The sequence below is a fragment of the Bos javanicus genome, chromosome 22, assembly GCF_032452875.1.
Source record: "Bos javanicus breed banteng chromosome 22, ARS-OSU_banteng_1.0, whole genome shotgun sequence".
NCBI classification, from domain to species: domain Eukaryota; kingdom Metazoa; phylum Chordata; class Mammalia; order Artiodactyla; family Bovidae; genus Bos; species Bos javanicus.
Genome location: NC_083889.1, coordinates 32,475,842 through 32,499,177, shown reverse-complemented (window position 1 = coordinate 32,499,177; position 23,336 = coordinate 32,475,842). Strand labels below are relative to the sequence as shown.

Sequence of the window (23,336 nt, the reverse complement as noted above, 5' to 3'; positions counted from 1 at the left end):
GCTGCAAAAATTTCCCCTAAAGTCCAGACGACATTCCTAGGTTAGACATTCAAAAGGGGTATTTTAAAGAAGGTTGTTTGTATTCAGACTGCCAGGGAAGGCTCTGCCACCTCACTTCAGCCAGAGGATTTCCGCTGGTTTCTTTCTGTCAGTTCATCTCCACTTTGCTCTGCTTCGGGCGGGGCAGGGTGGCGGGGGGGTGCTGTTTTCCTGTAACCAACCGCTTGCTGCTAACCAATCAAGAGGTAAAGAAGAGAAGAAACGCCCGTCCGCTCCCAATTTCTTTTACTCCACTGTCCGCCAACCGTAGAGCCGACCGAGGCAGAGCCTCTCGTCAGCTTTAACCCGGCTCAGCTGATCGTTTGCCGCGCCGCCGCCGTCAGATTCCAGAAGCAAAGAACAAGAAGGTGGGACGCTAGACATGGACGTGAATATCGCTCCTCTCCGCGCCTGGGACGATTTCTTCCCAGGCTCTGACCGCTTTGCCCGGCCGGACTTCAGGGACATTTCCAAATGGAACAACCGTGTGGTGAGCAACCTGCTCTATTACCAGACCAACTACCTAGTGGTGGCTGCCATGATGATTTCCGTTGTGGGGTAAGTGGGGTTCCCCTCCCGGACACTGATCGCGGGCAGCACGGAGGGGGCTCTGGGTGCAAGATCCCGGGATGAGGAAACGCTCTCCGCGCAGGTCTCCTGCCCTGATAACTGCAGGCGGGCAAACCCGTGGAAACTTGTTCGCAGGGCGAGGCCGCAGCAATCTGGGGTCCTTTTTCTTTTCCGCGCTTCGGGCTGAAGCGTGAAAGGAGTCCTAGGGGGTGCGGAAATATTGCCAACCTCTAGCAAGAAAAAAATGACTTTTTTTTTTTTTCTTCCTCCTTCCCGATTACTCTTTTGCTGTGGTTGCTATTTGTTGCTCCCCTGTCTCTTAAAAATAAGAAGAAAGAGGAAAGTGGTGTAACCTTACCCTGCAGCTGGCTGGGGCGGACGCCGTCCTGGAAGGTTTGGGGCCCCGGGGTGTGGATCCGAACTTGCCTTCTGGGGTGTTAGTGTAAAAAGGACATCAGAGAAGCGATGCTCTTTATGGGTTTCTCGGCCTAGCGCCTGCCACATTGTACGAGAAAGCTGAGCTTGGGAGCAAAAGGGTGGGTGTAGCCTGGTGGCGCATCTCCCAGTATGGGGCGAAGTCTGCCGTGTAGAAACGGCGTCCCTTTTGCTCCTTTTTTTTTTCTTCCAGGACTTGCCAGAGATGGTCACTTTATCTTCGCACCCGGTCTTAAAATTAAGTGTCCTGTGTTATATACGATTTCACCCAACACCTGCTCTTCTAGAAACCACTTTTTCTTGTAGGTCATCCTTTAAGTAATGCTTCAGTCATTTTTGCAAGATGCTATGCTATGCTATGCTAAGTCACTTCAGTCGTATCCAACTCCTAGCGACCCCATGGACAGCAGCCCACTAGGCTCCTCTGTCCCTGGGATTCTCCAGGCAAGAACACTGGAGTGGGTTGCCATTTCCTTCTCCAATGCATGAAAGTGAAAAGAGAAAGTGAAGTCGCTCAGTCGTGTCCGACTCCTAGCGACCCCGTGGACTGCAGCCTACCAGGCTCCTCCGTCCATGGGATTTTCCAGGCAAGAGTACTGGAGTGGGGTGCCATTACCTTCTCCGTTTTGCAAGATGGGGTGGTGCTATTCTACATCTTGCTGATCCTATGCATCTTTAAAGAAAAAGCCACCCTCAGACTTTATAAAGGAATTCACTTGTCATTAAAGAAGTGGCTGACATTTCTGTTTGAACTTGAACACAGGGAAAAAGAAAGCTGGCCTGGGAGAAAGGAAAAATCTAAACTTGGAAGGTGTGGGGAAGGATGAATAGGGTGGTTCCTGAAGTTGGTTTACTGTTCTTTGGCTTATTTATTGAGTCACTTCTCTGTACCAAGCTCAGGCACACCAAGATCCATCACACATGAATCCTGGCCAAAGAGAATGCGACAGTTGTTGAGAAGCTGTAGGACCTGATACCCAGCTCAGGGGAGAGAAAAGGAGTCCATAATTTCTGGTTGTGGTTCAGGCTGTTTGCCCCTTTGCAGAAAAGGACTCTCGTTGGTGGGGTTCTGTAGACAATTACTCAGATCCTCATGATGTGTTGCTTAAGGAACTCAGAACAGCTTGGTGTGAGGAGGGCACTGGGATCTGAACACTCTGCCAAGTTAAAATTAGTTGGAGTGGGACAGGCCTGGATCAGCTGCCTTCTAACCCTTCCCCTAGCTTCATGCTTAATGTGTATTTCCCAGAGCAATAAAAAAAAGTCTTTAAAAAAATCATAGGTAAATAGGATTACATCTCTTGTTTTGTTTTCTTTTTCTTTTCCCTTGTAAAGGCATCTTATCTAATGATCTAGCTAGGGTTTTTGTTTTTTTTAGGTACCCCCCCAAAGGCTTAGATATTGGGCAAGATTTGACACAGACGAATCGAATGTACAGAAAACAAAACAAAAAAACTTGCTTTTCAAAAAGATATACTGCCCAGATGGACAGAAGCTGCAGTAGCCTTGCTACCTTGATGGCATTCATTTTTCACTATGAATGCCAGGGGCAGCCGCTGACTAAATATAGCTCCTTCATTGTGAAGTCTTAGCCCACTAACTCAGGCAGTTTGGGATGTTGGCCCTTCCCATTTCCCTTTTCAAGCAGGAGCTGTAGATTGGCAGTCAAAGTGCAAAGTAGCTATTTCATTGTTTATTATCCTTATCTTTAAAAACTTACAAAAGATATAGGCTAGTCAGTTGTTTTGAAGATGGTATGTCAAGTGTGGGATTTCCTTTGTACCCCAGTAAAATCTTTTGTGACATCTTCAACTGTTTTCTATGCATCTGCAAACACACAGCCTATAGTTCTTTCCAGATTGCTCATTTCTTTCTTCATAATTTAATTATAATAAAAGCTAACATTTATTGAGTGCTGCATGTGCCAGATACTTTGCCACATAATGCAGCCCAATGAGATGAGATATTATTACTAAACCTGAGGCTCAGAGAGATTACATGACCAGCCCAAAGTCACAATCCCAGGCTTGTGCTCTTATCTACTATTCCACCTTCCTCTGAGTCATGAGGTTAGAGTGTCTTAAAGCTGGAAAATAACAAATATCTTCAGGGTCAGGGAGCTTAGCTGACTCCGGAATGTGTTTCTCATTCTAAAGAGAAATTTTCTCTTTTGTGACGTCAGTAGATGGGAGGGTCAGAACAGTACTGGAGGCTGTTCACCTGGATCCTTTACCTGTATCTGATGGTTTCTCATCACATCTTGGTATAGTGTGTGTGTGTGAAGATACGGCTGGGGTGTTTCCTGGGGAAAGGATTGTGTTTGAAGGGTCTTCTTCAGTGGTGCTGCCCGCTGATGCATGGGAGAGGCCATCAGGTCATTGTTGGAGGGCTTCAGCCTCAACTCTGAATGTTCCTATGTTGAAAACTGGCCTGGGTGAGGAAAGAGTGAAGCTACTCTTGAACATTGCAGAAATGGAGGGGGCGAACAAAGTGGATATCATCTAGCTCCAAAACGACTGAAGGGGCTGCCCAGACTGAGATGGAGATTCAGAGGCTTAAGATAGAGACAGATCTGTGAGTGAGGGCCTGATCAGGCATGGCCTGGTAATTCATGATTAGAAAAGTTTGGTCTTCATCCTAATAGCATGGTTTCCCAGGCATATGACTTCCATTCATATATGGAATCTGTTCTGCCTTTCAGATTAAGTCTGAACAGACCTACTTAAGCTAATTAAGTCTTAGCTAGCAGACCTGGTGGGGGCAATTGCCATATCGTCTGTCTCTTCACATAGTAGACAACAGTAGTTAAGAATTTAGGCACTAGCGCCTGGTTAAGTCGGAGAAGGCAATGGCACCCCACTCCAGTACTTTTGCCTGGAAAATCCCATGGACGGAGGAGCCTGGTAGGCTGCAGGCCATGGGGTCGCTACAGTCGGACACGACTGAATGACTTCACTTGCTCTTTTCACTTTCATGCATTGGAGAAGGAAATGGCAACCCACTCCAGTGTTCTTGCCTGGAGAATCCCAGGGACGGGGAAGCCTGGTGGGCTGCCGTCTATGGGGTCGCACAGAGTTGGACACGACTGAAGCGACTTAGCAGCAGCAGCCTGGTTAAGTCAATTTTGAATCCCAACTACCAGTCACTAGCCATGTGACCTTGGGTAGGTCACTTGAAACACCCTTTGCCTCAGTTTCCTCAGCTGTAAAATGAGACTATTCCTGGAACCTGTGTTATGGGGCTTTTGTGAGGATTATCTGAGTTAATATAGGCAAGTTTCTTAATACAGTGTCTGGCCCCTACTGTTTGCTCCAAGAAATTTATTTTGGAGTTTTATTATTATTTTTATCTCTGTTAGTGTTATCATAGACTAACAGAGAAACACAGGCACCATCATTACCCCAGCAGCTCCATCGACCCAAACACCAGTCCCCAACTTACTCACCTACCCCTGCTTCTCCTACAGGACTCGGCTTTGGTACCATCTCTTTGAGGAGACAGTCTCCCTTCTCCCTCCCTCCCCACTTTTGTGTCTATATTTTGCCTGGTACTTACCCCACAAGTTTTAGGTTGTCTGTTCACTTGTCATCACTCTGTGCTCTTGACACCTTGAGGCCAGAGACTGGGTTTTGTTTGTGAGGCGGGTTTTCTTGTTGTTGTGCTTAACATTATTTTTATTCTCTGGATCCCTGAGGCCAAGAATATAGCAGATGCTTAGCTGATGAGTGAAAAGCATAAATAAATGAACATAAGGTTTCAACATGAGGGTGGGGGCAACTTTTAACCTACTTAATGGAATAAATTATTTCGAAGCACACAGCAACAGCCAGCACGTAACAGCAACATGCTCCTGGAGTGAGACTAACGGGGGGTGTTGCTGAAAGTGCTCACTGCGTATTGGTTAGGATTGCTATGGTGTAAAAATTCAATTTTACAAAGTTTAAAAATCAGACTCTTGATTACTTCATATTGCCCTTGCAAATGCAGTGAAATGCCCTTCTGTAATGTTTCTCCATCTGGGTGCTACTGACATTTTGGACGGTAGAATACTTTGTTGTAGGGGACTGTCCTGTGTATTGTAGGTTGCTTAGCACCATCTTTGCTCTCTGCTATGTGCATATTGATACATTAGTTTGTACTTGTTTTATTCATAAAACGTAATTTGCAATAAAAGAAAAAAGTGCCTTCCCCTTCAGCTGTGACAATCAAAAATGTCTCCAGACATTGCCAAATGTCCCCTTGGGATCCAAATCACCCCAATTGAGAACCACTGCTCTCTTGCCAAGAAAAATATGATGATTCTTCAACATCATCTTTACTAAATGCAAGTTGCTTTATCTTTGTTGCTATTGTTTAGTCACTCAGTCATGTCCAACTCTTTGTGACCCCGTGGGCTGTAGCCCACTAGGCTCCTCTGGCCATGGGTTTTCCCAGGCAAGAAAACTGGAGTAGGTTGCCATTTCCTTCTCCAGGGGATCTTCCCAGTAACCTAGGGGTCAAACCCATATCTCCTGCATTGGCAGGCAGATTCTTTACCACTGAGCCACCTGGAAAGCAAGTTGCTTTATAATAAATTACAAAAACAGAGTTTCACAAGGACAGAACAGAGCAGTTTGACATTAGGTCCTGGCTCCTGACTTTTCAAACATTAGATTTGGCTTGGATTTTAAGCTTTATTCAGCTTTGATCATTAGCTTTAATTTATTGTATTTGTTATGTGATCATTCTTTTTCTGCTTTGCCTAGAAGACTCTACTGGTTCCACAGACTCAGTCTTATTTTTTGATAGACTTATGGCATTTACTTTTATCCACTTTCTGTTCAAAAGTCCACTTGCCCTGGAGTTTTTCTGCTATAGAATAGGAATCAAATGACTTCATTAATATAAAACACACTGCTGCTGCTGCTGCTAAGTCGCTTCAGTCATGTCCAACTCTGTGCGACCCCATAGACAGCAGCCTACCAGGCTCCCCCGTCCCTGGGATGCTAGGGCCTAGCAAATGATAACACTCAAATGTTAACTGCTATTATTCTATGAAATCCTAGATTACAGACATGTTTAGAAGTCTCCCAACTTGTGTATTCTCTTAAGCAGAAGTATTAGATGATTACTGTAGAAATTTTCATTTTTATTTTTATTTATAAAAATTTATTTTTTAATTGAAGGATAATTGCTTTACAGAATTTTGTTGTTTTCTGTCAAACCTCAACATGAATCAGCCATAGGTATACATATATTCCTTCCCTTTTGAACATCCCTCTCATCTCCCTCCCCATCCCACTCTTCTAGGTTGATAGTTACCCTTTAGTAATTGCAACTTCTGTTACTTAGAAAACTTTGCTTCCTTGAAGAGCTGAGTTTCCTTTTGAAATGCAGGCATCACTCCAGAAGAGATCAAGTGAGTTAAAGAAGCATGAATAACAAGCTGAGGAATGCGTGTTCTGTTGCACATGACTTTGCATCATTTAAAACAAGAAAGAAACAATGTCTAAGATAGAAAAGGACATGACTTAACCTTCTCCATCCTTCACAGGAGACATCTCAGCACTGGATATTCTTTTTCTGTTGACTATAGCAATAGATGTCTCTCTCTGTTTTCAAAGTGAAAAGCAAAGGCATAACCTAATTGCATGTGCAATTTAAGTACCAAGTATATGATACAGTCTAGTTGTAGACAGGCATCCATGTGCTTAAAAGAACGCCAAAAGATTTGCTAGGGAAATCTGTCCAAACTGTGGACCATGCAACTGCAGTATTTTTTTTTTTTTTTACCCTAGGAGGCTGTTAGAAATGCAGAATCTCAGGGTCCATCCCAGACCTATTGGGTCAGAATCTATATTTTAACACAACTCTTAGATGAGTCCTAGGTGCATTACAATTAAAAAAAAAACACTGATCTGATCTGGTTTAAAGGAAAGAGTAAGAAAATATAAATAAATCAACCTATAAGCCCAGATGTTACCTTTGGAGATTCTTGGTGTATAGTTCTTGGCTAGGTTCAGGCATCTGTGTTTTTTTTTATTTCAATGCCCCAAGTAATTCTGATATGTCTCCTAAGTTGAAACTGAGAAGTATTGATCCCTATTATATTACAAATATGTTCTAATTTTCCTTGTTATGGCTTGTTAGATATCATTTCAGTTCAGTTCAGTTCAGTTCAGTCGCTCTGTCATGTCCAGCTCTTTGCGACCCCATGGGCTGCAGCATGCCAGGCCTCCCTGTCCCCCACCGTCTCTTGGAGCCTGCTCAAACTCATGTCCATCGAGTTGGTGATGCCATCCAACCATCTCATCCTCTGTTGTCCCCTTCTCATGCCTTCAATCTTTCCCAGCATCAGGGTCTTTTCAAATGAGTTGGCTCTTCACATCAGATGGCCACAGTATTGGAGCTTCAGTTTCAGCATCAGTCCTTCCAATGAACATTCAGGACTGATTTCCTTTAGGATGGACTGGTTGGATCTCCTTGCAATCCAAGGGACTCTCAAGAGTCTTCTCCAACACCATAGTTCAAAAGCATCAATTCTTACCCATCATTTAAAAATGGACATTTAATTTCTAAATACTTGGACTGGTTGGATCTCCTTGCAATCCAAGGGACTCTCAAGAGTCTTCTCCAACACCATAGTTCAAAAGCATCAATTCTTACCCATCATTTAAAAATGGACATTTAATTTCTAAATACTTGGAGGTTTTAAAGTATCTTTGATATTACTTTCTCATTTAAATGCTTTCTTCTCTGCAATCACCCTCTGTGTTTTTTTCAGTCTTCTAACTTTGAGGCTTTCAATGGCCAAGTCAAAGATCTCTGTTGGTAAATGTCACATTGAACTTGAAAATATGTGCTGCTGCGGAACTATTTTTAAAACATCTTTTGATATTGATTTCTAACATAATCCCACTGTGATAAGAGAACAGACTCTATATGATTTCAGTACCTTTAGGCCGTGAAATGTTTGCACCTTGTTTTATATCCCTGAATATGTTCCAGTGTCTCCTAGTTTATAGTCTAAAGGAACTTGAAGAGAATTTGTATCCTAACATTGTGTGAAAATTATATAAATCTTAATTATGTTGAATTGGTTCATGGTGCTTTTCAGGTCTTGTGTATCCTTCTACTTCTCTGTATATTCATTCTATTCACTCTTGAGAGTTTGATATTAAAATTTCAATTAAAAATCTTAATTTAGCTACTTATATAGTGGGACCATATATAACTTTGTTCTATATTTTCCAAGTTTCCTGTACATGTTATCATATTCTCATAATTTTAAAACTAAAAAAAAAAAGAGAGAGAGAGAGAATAAAAGAAAGATAGCTAAAAAAAATACTGATCCCATCAAACCCCACAGCTTTCATAGATGTAAAGGTCACGAGGCTAATTTGAACCAAAGCTGCTAATAGAAGCTTGGTTTATTAGTATAATTGAAATACTTTGTCCATTAAGCCATTGCATATATTCTAAAGCCCCTTATTAACCAAATTCAACAGCATGCCTGACTCACAACATTTGTATTATCATGCCTATCTCCCTCTCACAAATACTCCCTGCCATTAGAACACATATTTTCTGATGTGACCTCAGAAGTACTAACTGCACACAGATTCTGTGAATATGTACATGCCTCTGCTGTGTCTCCAGCCAGAAAGGCACCTTTATTCTTAATGATGTACATTAGTGCTTCTCTTTTAAGGCAACATAATGTAGCTGGTGAGTGAATCAGCTCATATTTTGTTAGCTGAAGTACTTCATCTCTGTATGGTCTATGGAGGTGTTACCACTGGGCAGAAACTAGAGTTACCACTTTTTGCTTTCAGTTGCTTGGGATGGTAAGGAGTTTTTGGAAGGCTGGTATCTATCTGAAAAGACTAAACTGTAATCTTTTTCAAAATGAGCGTGGTCTCATTATATGTTGTAGGCTGGTAGCTACCAACAACTGGTTTTAAGAAATGGGCAGATTGTTCATACCTTTTAAGTTTCTAGTTGGTAAAGGAAGAGGAGAATCAGAGAGTCCTTGGATGGGGAGGAATGTATTAAAACCTTTGCAGATAGAATTAATTGCAATCTGTTTATGCTGAACTTAATGGAAATGTTTCCTGAAATTTTTCAGCTTCAAAGCCAGTTCTGCATTTCTCTCACTTGTGTTGCTTCCTTTATTCATCCCACTAAGAGAATGAATCCCTTACCAACATCTCAGGTGTTATGCGAGGAGATACAGTGGAGAATTAGACAGCTGTGGTTCCTGCCCTTAAAACTTTTAGAGTCAAGAGAGGCACCAAGATGATGCTGAAAACATAATAATCAATTTTTATACGAGTATAGCAAGCATACAGAAACATACGCATATATAAACACACATCGTTTTCAACCTGACTTAACCTGATCTCCCCTGTACATTAATGATTCCAAATCGCAAAACTCGCAGGTGTCAAAAAGTGGGAGAGGCACTGAGGATGTGGATGGAGAAAGGATTATTAAGTGGAACCATGCTCACTTGCAGCTCAGATGCCTTCTACTCAGTTGGACAGACATTTACTGAGCACCTGCTACATCCCAGATACTGTGGATGCCTCAATGATACCCGTGGGAGTACAAGTCCACCCAGCCTTCCCCAGTCCTCCCAGAACTCATCTCTTCCTGCCCTCCCACACGCTTTTATTTGCACTTGAGGCACTGCACTTGGCATGCTGGCCCATGTCTTTCCCTGGCAGGGCATGTGTTTCTTCTAAATGTAGAACTTGAAGAGGTCTGTCAACACTCAGTAAAATTTTAATCTGAAAATTCCTCATCAAATAAGAATTCATTAGATCATCTTCTCTGACACTACGTATGTAACCTTGTTTTTCTCAACACCTCCCCATATACCCTTAAAAAAAAAAAATCCCCTACTGCTGCCAGACTGGTGTTAGTAGTTTCTATCTCCTTTCCCTGTGTAAGGATTTACAATGATTCTGGGTAAATGTGCAAATAAATAAATGGATTTGGGGTTCTTTTTGATCTCTTTCTTTTATTTATTTATTTATTTGATCTTTTTTTTTTTTATCTCTTTCTAAGAGGGCAAAAGCTCTCAGTCAGCTTACTAGGGGCAGAGAGCTCTGTACAGGAAATGCAGTTCTAAAAGGTGAACTGGACATCTACCAAATTGAGCAGTGCCATTGGACGTTTTTATTTTTGATTTGGATAAATGAATGACTCAGCTTCAGAATATTTAGAACATCCATCCTGTCTCTTGTAGTGAGCTTGGCTTCTTGTTTCAGGAAACACTTTTGTGTCTGTGATCTTAAGCAAAACCTGTAGGTTATCTTTCAGTTCTGGGAACATTTACCCATATAAATAGATAGGATTTCCTGGTCTTTTCTCCCAGGGAGCATTCACAAAATGGAGACACTTGGAAGGCAGAAAGCCTATCCCAAGTGGAAGAATGAGGCTCTGGCTTCTGCTTCTATGAATACCCCTTGTATCCCATCAGTGAAATCCTCCTTGTCTCCAGGAAATACAAAGGAATGCGGAAATTGGGGTTGAAAGTGAATGTGTTAGTCTCTTGTGTCCTACTCTTTGCGACCCCACAGACTGTAACCCACCAGTCTCCTCTGTCCGTGAAATTCTCCAGGCAAGAATACTGGAGTGGGTTGCCATTTCCTTCTCCAGGGTTAGTGGAAGATAAATAAAGAAGGATTTGCTTGTAGGAGGGGAGTTTATGTGTCACCAGACTCATTAGCATTTGTCCAAACAACTGTCTTCTCTCCACAGCGCTGTAAGAACTTGCCATGTGACAATTTAGTTACCTCAACTAAAAGCATTCAGAAAGAACAGTTTTTAAACAAATATCTTTCCACTTGAGTTCTAAAGCATTATTATGAGATTAACCATGAGTTCCTAATTGTTGAAAGCAGTGATCAGTATACATGAAGTTCATTACACCATTCTCTTTACCTTTAGAATTTGCCATAATAAAAGTTTAAAAAGGATTTTCTGGGACTTCCCTGGTGATCCAGTGGCTAGGGTTCTGTGCTCCCAAGGTGGGGGTCCCAGGTTTGATCCCTGTTGAGGAACTGGATCCCACAAGCTACAACTAAGAGTTTGCATGCTGCCACATGGCACAGATACATAAATAAATATTTTTAAAAGGATCTGCTGCAGTCTAATCCCTTGTATAGTGACTATTTGAAGCTTCACGGCTGTGGGAGGTGAGACTTATAGCTTCTAACTTAGGTTCAAGCTGTTGTTTAATACAAACAAAACAAGCAATGAGCTTGATAAACACAGAAGAAAACCCAGAGGTTCCCAAAGTATATCTTACAATGGATACTTTTAACAAGCCAACTGTTGCCAAGACAGTGGATCATCAGGATGTGTTTAGTTTGATGATACCAATACACACAGTGTAACAAATATTCAGTACACAGCCAGTATGCAATAAATTTTGTGGGCTGATTCAGTCGATTAGGAGAATCTCAAGGTTAGGTTACTTTGACCTTTCTGTGACAAAAGAGACCAAACTCTGCCCATGTTAACTGCCTGTGATCAAGAGATACAGGAGACACTGATCACGTTTACTCAAAACTGATTTGTGCGTTTAATACGTTTATACCTTATAATCAGAGATAGTTCTTGCCAGGAAGAAAGCCCTGTGGGAAGTAACCCCAGAAGATGGTTGGGGTTATCTGTGGAATCCGAGAGCAAGGGGGCCTACGTAGGCAGGTCTATAGGAGGATGGATCTCCCTCTGTCCTACCTGCCCTCCTCCTGGCCCCCAGCCAGCACTAGAGACAGAACTTAGAAAAGAGTCTTCCTTGCAGCAAGCCCAAGGGTCCTGTGATCTCATCTGATCTTTTCTTATATCACATAGGAGTTTTTCCTACTTCTAGTTTTTCATTTGTTCCTTTCATCACAGCTCTGTGAAGGTACAAAAGCAGGGACTATATTTACAGTAATGTTTAGTGTACAGTGAGGAATAAGAGCAATTTGTTCAAGATAAATCTCACGTCACTTATTTCATGACGATACAAAGTTGCTGAGCTTACTTTAAATAATAGGAAAATGTGCTAGACTTACTTTTTTTTTTCTTTCTTTCAACAAACATTTATCAAATTCCTGCTCTGTGCCAAGTGTCATGCCAAGTGCTGGGGAGAAAATATCACGGTCCCTGCCTTCATAGTGCTTCATCTCTAGTGGGAGACAGAGACATTCATAAGATACTCATTCAAGTAAGTATCAAATTGCCACTGAATTTATGGCAACTCACTCCAGTATTCTGTCCTGGAGAATCCTGTGGAGAGAGTGCCTGGCAGGCTACAGTCCACAGGGTCACAAAGAGTCGGACATGACTGAAGTGACTGAGCACACACAGTTATGTATCACGTTAGGGGTTGTGAAGAAGAGGCAGATGGTGCTAGGATGTGCTCAAAAGACTAGGGAAAAGCTGATTAAGCTGAGATTTGAAGGAGATAGGAATCGGGCAGAAAGAATGGTTTGTGCTTAGGCTTGGGATTGACCAGGGGTTGAGTGGGCTCTAGAGACAGACAGAAACCCCAGTGGATGGTGCGGAAAATCAGGAGGCAGTGGTGTGAGAAAGCTGACAGGCAGAGATGCTATAGCCCTTAGGCATCCCTCATACTGATGACTGAAATGGTCTGTTCCTCCTGCGGAGGCAGTGTAAGGCAAAGCACAGGTTTGGCAGGTGAAGCGTGGCCTGAATTTCAGGCTCCTGTTTCCCACCTCAGCTCAGCACCCTTGTCCCAGATACCAGCTACGCAACGGTACGCAGTGGCCCTGGCTGCAGAGGCAGGCAGGGGCCGAGCCTGCAGGGCCATGTAGAGTGTGGAAAGAATCCTGTTTTTATCCTAAGAGCACTAGGAAGCAAGAAAATGGATGGGTGGATTCATATTTGCAGTGACTCCTCTGGTTGTTTCAGAACCTCAGAAAAATATCACCAATTTAGAGAAGTGCACTGTGAGTAAATGGTTCCCCTGCTTTCTTAGTGAGTCAGGCTTCCTCAGGAACCAAACTACAAAAATAGCTTTTTGGGGGTTAGAAAATTGGAACGCAGTGCAAAGCTGCTTCTGTTGCTCAGAAAATATTTCACTGCCTCTTTGGTTCTTGTTGGCATTACAGCGTGGCAGGCATTAACAAATGTGCACTTTGAGTCAATCTGAAGATCTCTGAATAAACTTTTATCACCAGCACTGCAGTTGGGAGCCTCAGGACAAATTTATTAACTTACCTGTTTCTTACCTTAATTCTGTGTAGAAAATTCCATGGACAGAGGCTACAGTCCATGAGGTTGCAAAGAGTCGGACATGACCGAGCAACTAATGCTTTCTGTGTAGAATGAGATGTGTTTTCAAGATCCATGCTAGATCTAAAATTCTGCAGTTGGCCAAGAGTTTTATTTTTCTTTTAGCAACTTGTGTTGAAACTACAGCCATAGTTAACCGAGTCACGTTGGTAAGTTTAGGACCTGCGTCTACACCCGCTCATAACTACCTTCCTTTAGAGACAAATGAGAATGTTGAGGGATTTCCTAGAATGACCTTTAGTTGCTTACCCCAAACTAGAAGAAAAGGGTTCTAAAAGGTTGAGGGGGGAAATCCCTGGAGCTGGTTAACAACACACAATGGGTTATATTATGAATTGTGTCAACTGGCACTGTTTTTCCTACTCCTGGATGCCTCTAAATATGTTTATTCACTGCCCTGGGTCTCAGCTTATTCATCCGTGTAATGGGATTGCACTTATTCCTCTTTGAAGAGTCAGCTACAGGGTTCTGTGATGGAATTCTAAGCCTTTTTACAACTGTTAGTGATTCCACTAGAATTTTTAACTATGACATTTATCTGTCATATTGATATTGTCATTTATCTTCTTACTGAGTAGAATACATATGCATGTGTTAAGTTGCTTTGGCTGTGTCTGACTCTTTGTGACCCCATGGACCGTAACCCGCCAGGCTCCTCTGTCCATTGGATTCTCCAGGCAAGAATACTGGAGTGGGTTGCCATGCCCTCCTCCAAGGGATCTTCCCAACCCAGGGATCAAACCTGGGTCTCCTGCATTGGCAGGCAGGTTCTTTACCTCTAGCACCACCTGGGAAGCCCAGGATACATATATATGTAGGTATATATTTTCAACTCACACTAGAAAAACATATTTAATGTTTTTGATTTGTAAAGGAAAGTCCTGTTTTCACCAAAGACAGAAAATCATGATCTCTCCATTTCTCCTTCAGTCTCTCTCTTCTCTCCCTTCTCTCTTCCTTCCCTTCTCTCCTTTGCTTCCATCTAGCTTCCAGCCTTCCTTCCTCTTTCTCATTCATGGACCTCCAAAATGAAATAGCACCTATCAAATCCAACAGCAATTGTCCACGTGAAAGCTAGGTGGCATATTTATGAAAGTTTTATCCTAATGGTCCTTGGGCTTTATGGTGATTTATGTCACTAAGAACCCAAACTGTTGAGTAAAAACTTTACTCATTTCAAACAAGAACTGGTTTCCAAAACTCCTGCACTAACTAGAAAATGAATTTACTCTCTGGAGGATGATCTGTGTATTTTATTTTGCTCCAAGTACAGGGAGGTGCCAGGGCAGTGGGAGTGCTGTGCATTTTCCCATTTCTTAGAATGGAATTGCGCTTAAGCAGAATAAAGAAGAAAATCATTTCTGCTCCAAGTAACTTTGTTCATTTTTTCCAGCTTGTAACTTTGGTTTCTAATTATAGATCACAGCTTGGGCATTGGGTAAGCCAAAACCAGTCCTATAGGACTCTCTGCTCTGTTCTCTCTTCTTGAACATGAGCAACAGGAGCAGGTGAAAAGCACATTTGGAATTGCTTGAGTCAGCTTAGATTTTTCATTGTTCTTTGTCCTGGGCTTGATTTAGCCTTTCAGCCTAGAGGTCTACCTCACTTGTACCGAGAAACATAGAAAAAACTTGGCATGCATTTTATTATATGCTCTGCCTTGTGAATTATTATTTTAATAGATATTCTAGGAAGAACTGAGATGGAGGCCTTTGACATTTTCCACCAACCAACCATCTCCCAGGCCTCCCAGCTGGCGCTAGTGGTAAAGAACTTGCCTGCCAATGCAGGAGACATAGGTTCAATTCCTGGGTCAGGAACATACCCTGGAGGAGGCACTGACAACTCATTCCAGTATTCTTGTCTGGAGAGAATCTCATGGACAGAAGAGCCTAGTGGACTAAGGTCCACAGGGTTGCGGAGAGTTGGACATGACTGAAGTGACTAGCACACATACACATAGACTCATCAGCATGCAACTATCTCCTATTTGGAGCTTATACAAAGGAGTTTCCTAAACTTGAAAATTCTGCTCTAGTTCTTTGAGTTAATATTGATTTGGTCAACATCAAGTTTATGTAAAAGGGTTTGTCTCTTTCAGGCAACTTTCTCCCATTGCTTTTATTTTTAAATATCAATTATTTTATCTTCAAGTAATATATGACTATTGAAAAAATATGAAAATAGAAATAAGCAAATGGGAATATACTACCCATGATCCTATTACCCAGTAAAACTGCTAGAGTCTTTTAAATTTCTCTCATAATGGTTTTGGTGCTAGAAATGAAATGTGTTAGTCTGTGAGAGTTTCTAAGCCTCTCCACCCAGTCTCCCCATCACCTGCAAAAGAAGATCTTGTTTTGGCCCTGAGCTAGATCTTTCCTATCCCAGACCTTGAAGGACAGTTTTGTCTTTACCAAACCAATTCTAGGGTCAAAGCTGGAGAGAAGGTATAACCCCAGATAGAATCGTGAAAAAGAAAAAAGGGCCAAGAGACCTAGGTAATGAAAACACTGAGGGAGAAAGAAGACACGCAAGCAAGCACATATACTGGATGTTGGGAAAGCTTCGGGAGTTGGGTGGGGTGGGGCGGATTAGTTGAAAGAGGATCTGGACAGTGAGCCGGAAACCGGAGTTTGAGTGGGAGAAGGCAGAGCTTGGCTGTGCTCATGAATTGAAATTGCATCAGCATCACTGGAGAGATGAAGCAAGGCAAGATTGTTGTAGCTGGCCTGCTCAAAGCCAGAGGTGTGGGGCTGGAGAGCCTGTGTGCATGCTCAGTCACTAAGTCGTGTCCAACTCTGTGTGACCCCATGGACTGTAGCCCCTGCCAGGCTCCTCGGTCCATGGGATTCTCCAGGCAAGAATACTGGAGGGGGTGGCCATGCCCTCCTCCAGGGGATCTTCCCAACCCAGGGATTAAACTGAGGTCTCCTGCACTGCAAGCAGATTTTTTACCATCTGAGCCACCAGGGAGGCCGGGGCTGGGGAGCAGTTACTTTTATATCTTTACATTTTATGTTTTGTATGTTCACTTTATTTCTGATCATAAAATAAGGTACTGATTGTAGAAGTTTCTACTTCTGAGTTATATAACATAGATTCTAAATCCACCTACCAGAGAGAACTGTTGCTTTTACCTAAGCAATTATGATTGCCTTCCCACATGATAAAGCATACTTTGACTTTTTGAAAATAATTATATGTGTCACCATTTAGTACATTGTTGGCCATATACATTGTTTCTAAAAGTTATAAATCATAAATATCACTCGTGAATACTGTTACAATTCAGTCTTTGCATTTTTATTAATTTCTTTACATTATCTATTCTGAAGAGATTTTTGCCTGGAAGGGTATAAGTATTTGCAAGAGTTCTGAATGAAATAAGCAACTTATTATTATAGAGTTTAATTTAAAACTACATGCTACTACTTTGACCACTGTTTAGCTCCATGCATTTTAGTAGAAATTAACTTTTTCAAAGGAGTTTGACATTAATTATGTCCCTGCTTTCACCCCTTAAGATATGCAATACTTTCACTCCTATTTGAAACTATTTAAATATTAAATAGTACAATAAGTTTTCTGTTTCAGGGGGCAGAATCAGAGCGAAAAATTTCAAGGGATTTTTTAAAGAGGAATCTTATCCTAAATATAAATCCCAATATGAAATGACTTCATCTGTTCTGTTTCAGAGAAAGTCAGTTCTTGGCATCACCTTTCATTATCCTGTCTTCCAAATCAGTGATGCTGATAACACACTGACCCCTCCTTGTTCTTCCCAAGCAACATGCTCATTAGCCTCTTAGGAGGGTAAAAAGTTAGTAAATCATCATACTTGCTGACCACAAATGTCTTTTAAGAATTTGGGGGTGGGGGTGGGTGGGGCTACAATGCCCAGTCATTCTCACTTAGGAAGTACTTCATCTACATGTCCTCTTTATAAATGGCTTTCCCCCATTATTCACAGCAGTGTATCCTTTGGCTCATGTAACAATGAAACTGGAAGTTTTATGCCTGGAAATCTCAGTTGATAACCCATCTCCTAATGATACTCTGGGCCTTTGAAAGAATTAGAGTGGCCTCTTTAACACCAAGAGTCATAAACCCAAATGCCTCCATGGGCCAGGCAGCTTATGTAAGAGACCAGGGCAAGGCAGCTGTTAGAAAAACAGTTGTTAATGGCAGCTCACTGGGGGCCTCTGTGTCAAAGATTCCGTAGATAGTGGTGGGGGCTGAGATTAAATGGAAAGCATTTATTCTACGTAAAGGAGAAGGCACTCTAGCCAGTGGCTCACGTGGGAAACTGGGCCTAGTTTTGTGAGATTTTCTTGTTTCCAGGAGAAGCAAGAAACCCAAAGGTTGATGCATTTAAACATGCACACACACATATTGGGATTCAAGTAGAAGTTTTTAAAATTATTGTACAGTCCAGACATAAGTGTAACTGCACACTGGCTTATGAAGCCCACTGTGTGACCTGAACTCCACATTCATCTAGCATGGCAGATTCTAGGAGGATTTAAATAAACCCTTGGAGCTCGGAAAATACAATCGTTATATACTAGAGCCCAGGATGTATGAAAGCTAAAGACAGCCCATCCACAAAGGGGCTCTAGTCTATTGAAATGCTGGGCCTCTAATGTGATGGGCTGTTCGGTAGGAGCACACTGCCTCCCTGTGAATTTTCCCTCCACCGTGCTCTAACCTCTGTTCCCAAGTTTCTTCCTTGGAGACGTGATTTAATACTATCGACCTCATCGGATATGAGGAGTAAATGAGACAACTTAGATGAAAGGCTTGGTAAGTAAGCTTTGTTGTTGCTCTTCCCCTCCCCGCTTCATTTCCCTCCTCCTGACCTGGGCGCCTCCTTTCTTCCATATTCCAGGTTCCTGAGCCCCTTCAACATGATCCTTGGAGGCATTGTGGTGGTGCTGGTGTTCACAGGCTTCGTGTGGGCAGCCCACAATAAAGACATCCTCCGTCGGATGAAGAAGCAGTACCCCACAGCGTTTGTCATGGTGGTCATGCTAGCCAGCTACTTCCTCATCTCCCTGTTCGGGGGAGTCATGGTCTTTGTGTTTGGTATCACTTTTCCTTTGCTGTGTAAGTGAACCTGAGCCTTATATCATCAAGCAATGTCGATCCATTCATCCAGTGAGAATGTCCTAACCTGTTTCTGAGAGGTGCGTTGGCAGGTCTGCAAAACTATCAAGAGTTTTCTGCAACAGCAGATCAAGGCTGAATAGCCCATTAATGGCACAGATACGTACTGGGCACCCCCTCGGTGCCGCTCTTCTGGGGACACAACAGTAAACAAAACAAATTCGGATCCCAAGTCATACAGTAGTGGCATGGTCTGCACTGGAATCCAGATTTGTCTTAACCGTTCAGTGCCAGGCATCCCGTGCTGACACAGAAGTGAATGTTTACTCTCTACTTACTCAGAAGATTGTAATTAGCGTCGAAAGCGTTGTAAGTTGGCCCAGAGTATAGGTAACCATGGACTCCAATTCTAGTGATGAGAACTAGACATTTTCTAAAGTGTACGTGCACTGTTGACTGAGATCCCCAAGCACCTGAAGCCTGAAATAGAGAACAGACACAACTCCAGTCTCATCAATGGAAATCTAATTAGAATTATAGTGTACTCAGTGACAGGAACATCCCTTTAATCTTTAAAAGCATTTCATGTGCTGCCATTCCACTAAATAAAACAATTCCTTGTTTTGGGTTTGTTTGATTAAGCCCCCAGAATATTTATATGTGAATCCCACACCTTATTGGATAAAATAATTGAATCATTAAATTTAGACATTTTTGAAATACTCTTCAGGATTTCTTTATGTGCTAGAGACAGTATTTCAGTCATTCTGCCTCAGTATACAGTTTGTAAAAAACAGAGCAGTGTAATGAAACATATCGTAAGTTAAGAGTCAAGGGTCCAGGTTTCTATTCGTAGACCTGCTGGAAACCAGCCATGTGATCTGCACCAATTGTCTTATATGGGAAGAGCTGACTCACTGGAAAAGATCCTGATGCTGGGAAAGATTGAGGGCAGGAGGAGAAGGGGGTGACAGACAGTGAAATAATTGGATAGCATCATCAACTCAATGGACATGAGTTTGAGCAAACTCTGGGAAACAGTGAAGGACAGGGAAGCCTGGAGTGCTGGGGTCCATGGGGTCACAGAGTCAGACACGACTGAGTGACTGAACAACAACAATAATCCTATATGGGCTATAGCTCACTCATCCATAAAAGAAGGGAATTAGACAAGATCAGTGATTCCCAAACTTTGATGACTGTGAGAATCATCCAGGATGATTTTAACATATATGTTTCTCAGCCACATCCCGTGGAGATCTTGATTCTTTGGCCCACAGGACTGTCCAAAGAACCTGTATTTTTAGAAAGCTCCTCAAATGTTTCTAGTGGTCACTCTTGATTAGTAGCCTCCGGAGAGAATGCACATGAGTGCTTCTCAAAATGAGGGCCCCAAATCACCCACATCAAAATCACCCACATCAAAATCACCCACAGTGGTTACTGAAACGTTACATTCCAGAACCCTACCTCGGTCTCAACAATCTCAACTCCAGGTGCTGGAGACTGGGAATCTGCCTATCTAACAGGCTTTCTCTCTGGTGATCTGTATGCACACAGAAGTTTGAAAAGTGCTGGTGTAGATTACCCAAGGTGTTGACTTAAATACAGACTCCTGAGCCCAGCCCTGTAAAGGTTCTAGAAGTTCAGGAGGCCCAGGAGATGGGCCAGAGAAAATCTGTTTCTTACAAACAAACTCAGGTAATTCTTAATGATCAGGTAAATTCTGTGAATACCAGATTACGTAAGGTCTGTAAACCCTTAGCATTTTATCCAGACATTCTATATCCAACACTGTGCAATAGCTTTTTATCCAGATATCTATACCCAACACTGTGCAAAACTGCCCGTTAGGAGGCACCTTCTAAGAGGACTTCACTTGTGTGCCTCCTGCAGGAACAAAATACAGATAACCCCTGAGCTGAGCATAAGTTCTTTTCTGGAAAAGGTTAGCATTAAGTTCATTTTTAGGTAGGTTGAAATCACATCGATTCGCTTTGAATTTCAGGGTATTTAAGTAGCATCTGAAAGGCAGTGATAACAATGTGTGAAGGGAAGAGCGTGGCTGCCAGATTATGGTCCTTCCTGCTGAATACGACATTCTCCTGCACACACAAAGAATACTGTAAAGTCCAAGGATCCATACAGGGACTTGGGTCCATTAGGCTGACAAAGAGCTTTATATAAAGTTTAAGGATCCACTGTGGGATGTGGAGAAGGAAATGGCAACCCACTCCAGTGTTCTTGCCTAGAGAATCCCAGGGACGGGGGAGCCTGGTGGGCTGCCATCTTTGGGGTCGCACAGAGTCGGACACGACTGTAGCGACTTAGCAGCAGCTGGGATGTGGATCTGTTAGGGAAGCAGACTGGACTGTAGCTAATGGAGAAAGTTGTTACTTCAGTTGCGAAGCGGGGCGGGAGAATGGGTGCTTTGGTGCTAACCGTCACCTTTCACTTCCCTGTAGTGATGTTCATCCATGCGTCGCTGAGGCTCCGGAACCTCAAGAACAAACTGGAGAATAAAATGGAGGAAATTGGTCTGAAGAGGACACCCATGGGGATTGTCCTAGATGCCCTGGAGCAGCAGGAGGAAACCATCACCAAGTTTTCTGACTATATCAGTAAAATGAAGGAGTAAACGGAGCTGCCCTGGTGATAGGGTTGCAGCAGAAGTCGAGTTCGGTTTGCCCTTGTCCAGACCTACTTTTCCGTTTGTGTTTTTGAAATAGGAGGTGCACGAACCATTCAGCCACCCGTGGCACCGTGCACAGAGAGGCCTCCCTGTTCTCATCTCTGCTGTCACAGAGAAAAGGCCTCTGACTAAAAGAAACCACCCTCCTGTTATGCTCGACATCTCCAGTGTGTTTATGTAAACTGATTGGAAACGGATCACCCTTATTTCTTAAGGGGAATAAAAGAATCATGGAGTGTACAGCAACAGTATGGTTATTTTGTAGGAAACAGTTTGTAAAGTATCAAGGCAATGTGAATAAATGAAAAGACTATGAAAGGAGATGATGTTATCCTGTTTTAATCCCCCTCAGCATCCTCCTCTAAAAATATTCCTTCCTTAGGATTATAATATGTGGGGTATCAATTAGTTTAGCTTTTATTATTATTGTTTAAAATAAAAAATAATCTTGATCACTTTGCCTCCTGGTTGATGTGCAGTGGATAAAGCAGTTGTTTCTATTTTGTTTACAAACATAAAGCTGCTAGCTGCTTAGGAGAATATTTTATCAACATTTTTGTAAATTTTTGAAATGCTATTAATGTTTTCATTAGAAGGCATTTGTTGCAAACTAATACCATCTTTAAGGGGGTTACAGCTCTGTAGCCTGTATTATTCTTGACAAGCTTGTTAAAAAAAAATCAGAATAAAATGAGTTTCTATTGCATAGTTTTTGTTTTTATAATGACAAAGACATATCCAAGATAATGTTTCCCTTTTTTCTTCCCCTTTTTCTTCTTTTTATTCAGTTTTTAACTGCAACATTTAGAAGGTAAGAAATGAACACGCATTTTTATTAATTCCTTGGGGGTAGAAAGAGGACAGTAATAGCTGATCTTTTGAAATGTGAAAAGCATCTCTAGATGACCAAACAGACGTTTAAAAATGGGAATGAAAATGATCATTGATTCTGCAGTTCACAGAACTTTTAGATGGCACTTGGCACCACTAGATGTTTTTATAGCCAGACATTAGAATTAATATAGCATGAGTTTATATTTTCTGTTACTTTCTTCTTTTTACTCCCAATGTATTTTGAAATAAGTAATATAACATGTTTTCCTTGCCAGCTGAGTGATTTCATAGATGAATAGAAAATATTTAGATTTCCCTAGCATGCAGACAGTTGGGGCAGTACTCATTGAAGAGACTCTTGTACATCCTAGAAGAGGAAGCAATGCATATGCCACTCCTGATTTTTCTTGCATTTTGATTTCTCACCCAACCTGCAGTCTTCATCTTCAGCACAGTGATATCACCGTGATTTCACACACATGGTCTAGAATTTGGACCCTTAGCTAAATATGAAGAATAAAATTTATCAAAGTTTTTTTTGGGGGGTGCAGGGTGAGACTATTCAGACTATTGTCTGTGTTAAATGTCTGAGAAACTCAGTGACAACCCTATAAACGATGAGCCTATTTCTGTGCAGCAAAAAATACTCAGCTAGTTTTCAAATACTGTTAATAAAATTTTAATATTTATTAATCTCCAGTCAGAATAAAATTGAATCCTAATAGGATCCTTTTTTTAAGCCTGACATGGGCTTATACATATTTTAGACCCATTTTCTACATGGTGAATTCTTCAGACTAAAATGCAATAAATGTGGAGAAGGTGACAACTTGAATGAAAAAAAAAAAAGCTATTATAATTATTAATGGTTGATTGTCACTTCTGGAAGGATTATAATAGAAAATTCTAGCATGGAAATGCTAAAATTAAATTTTTCAATTAAGATGTTTAGGGTGGGAGTGGGTGAATAGAAAAAAGCATGTGAATGACTTCACTCGTCTCTTGACAAAACCCATGTAACGAGGCAGTAAATTTGAATTTGGATCATCTTTTCTTTTTTGGACATCTAAGAGTAAAATTCCCTTTCAGCACTCTTAACGCTTTGTAAAATTTCTCGCTTATTTATTAATACTGTTGCTGTATAAGCAAACACATAGGAGTTTTCCAGAACTTCAACTACTAATATAAATTAAGCTTTTAAACATGTTCAGAGTGCTCTGTCCCATCAGAGTTTAGCTTCTTAAATACAGAATATGCTGGACACTTTAGAAGTTGTATTTATCGCAGCTCTTTTTAAACCATCTGGATTTGTATCCAAGGATGCTTTAAAGAAATAGCAAAGTAGGAGAAAACAAAACTCTCA

The 23,336-nt window shown here is 41.8% G+C and overlaps 1 protein-coding gene across 1 annotated transcript; it reads left to right on the top strand.

Moving 5' to 3' along the window:
* The first annotated feature begins 229 nt into the window (after positions 1–229).
* Positions 230–21,845, top strand: ARL6IP5 (ADP ribosylation factor like GTPase 6 interacting protein 5). Its single transcript, XM_061396426.1, has 3 exons — positions 230–597; positions 18,230–18,447; positions 20,913–21,845. Exons 1-3 carry the CDS (start codon positions 422–424, stop codon positions 21,083–21,085), a joined length of 567 nt encoding a protein of 188 aa, XP_061252410.1. The 5' UTR covers positions 230–421; the 3' UTR covers positions 21,086–21,845.
* The last annotated feature ends 1,491 nt before the right edge of the window (positions 21,846–23,336 follow it).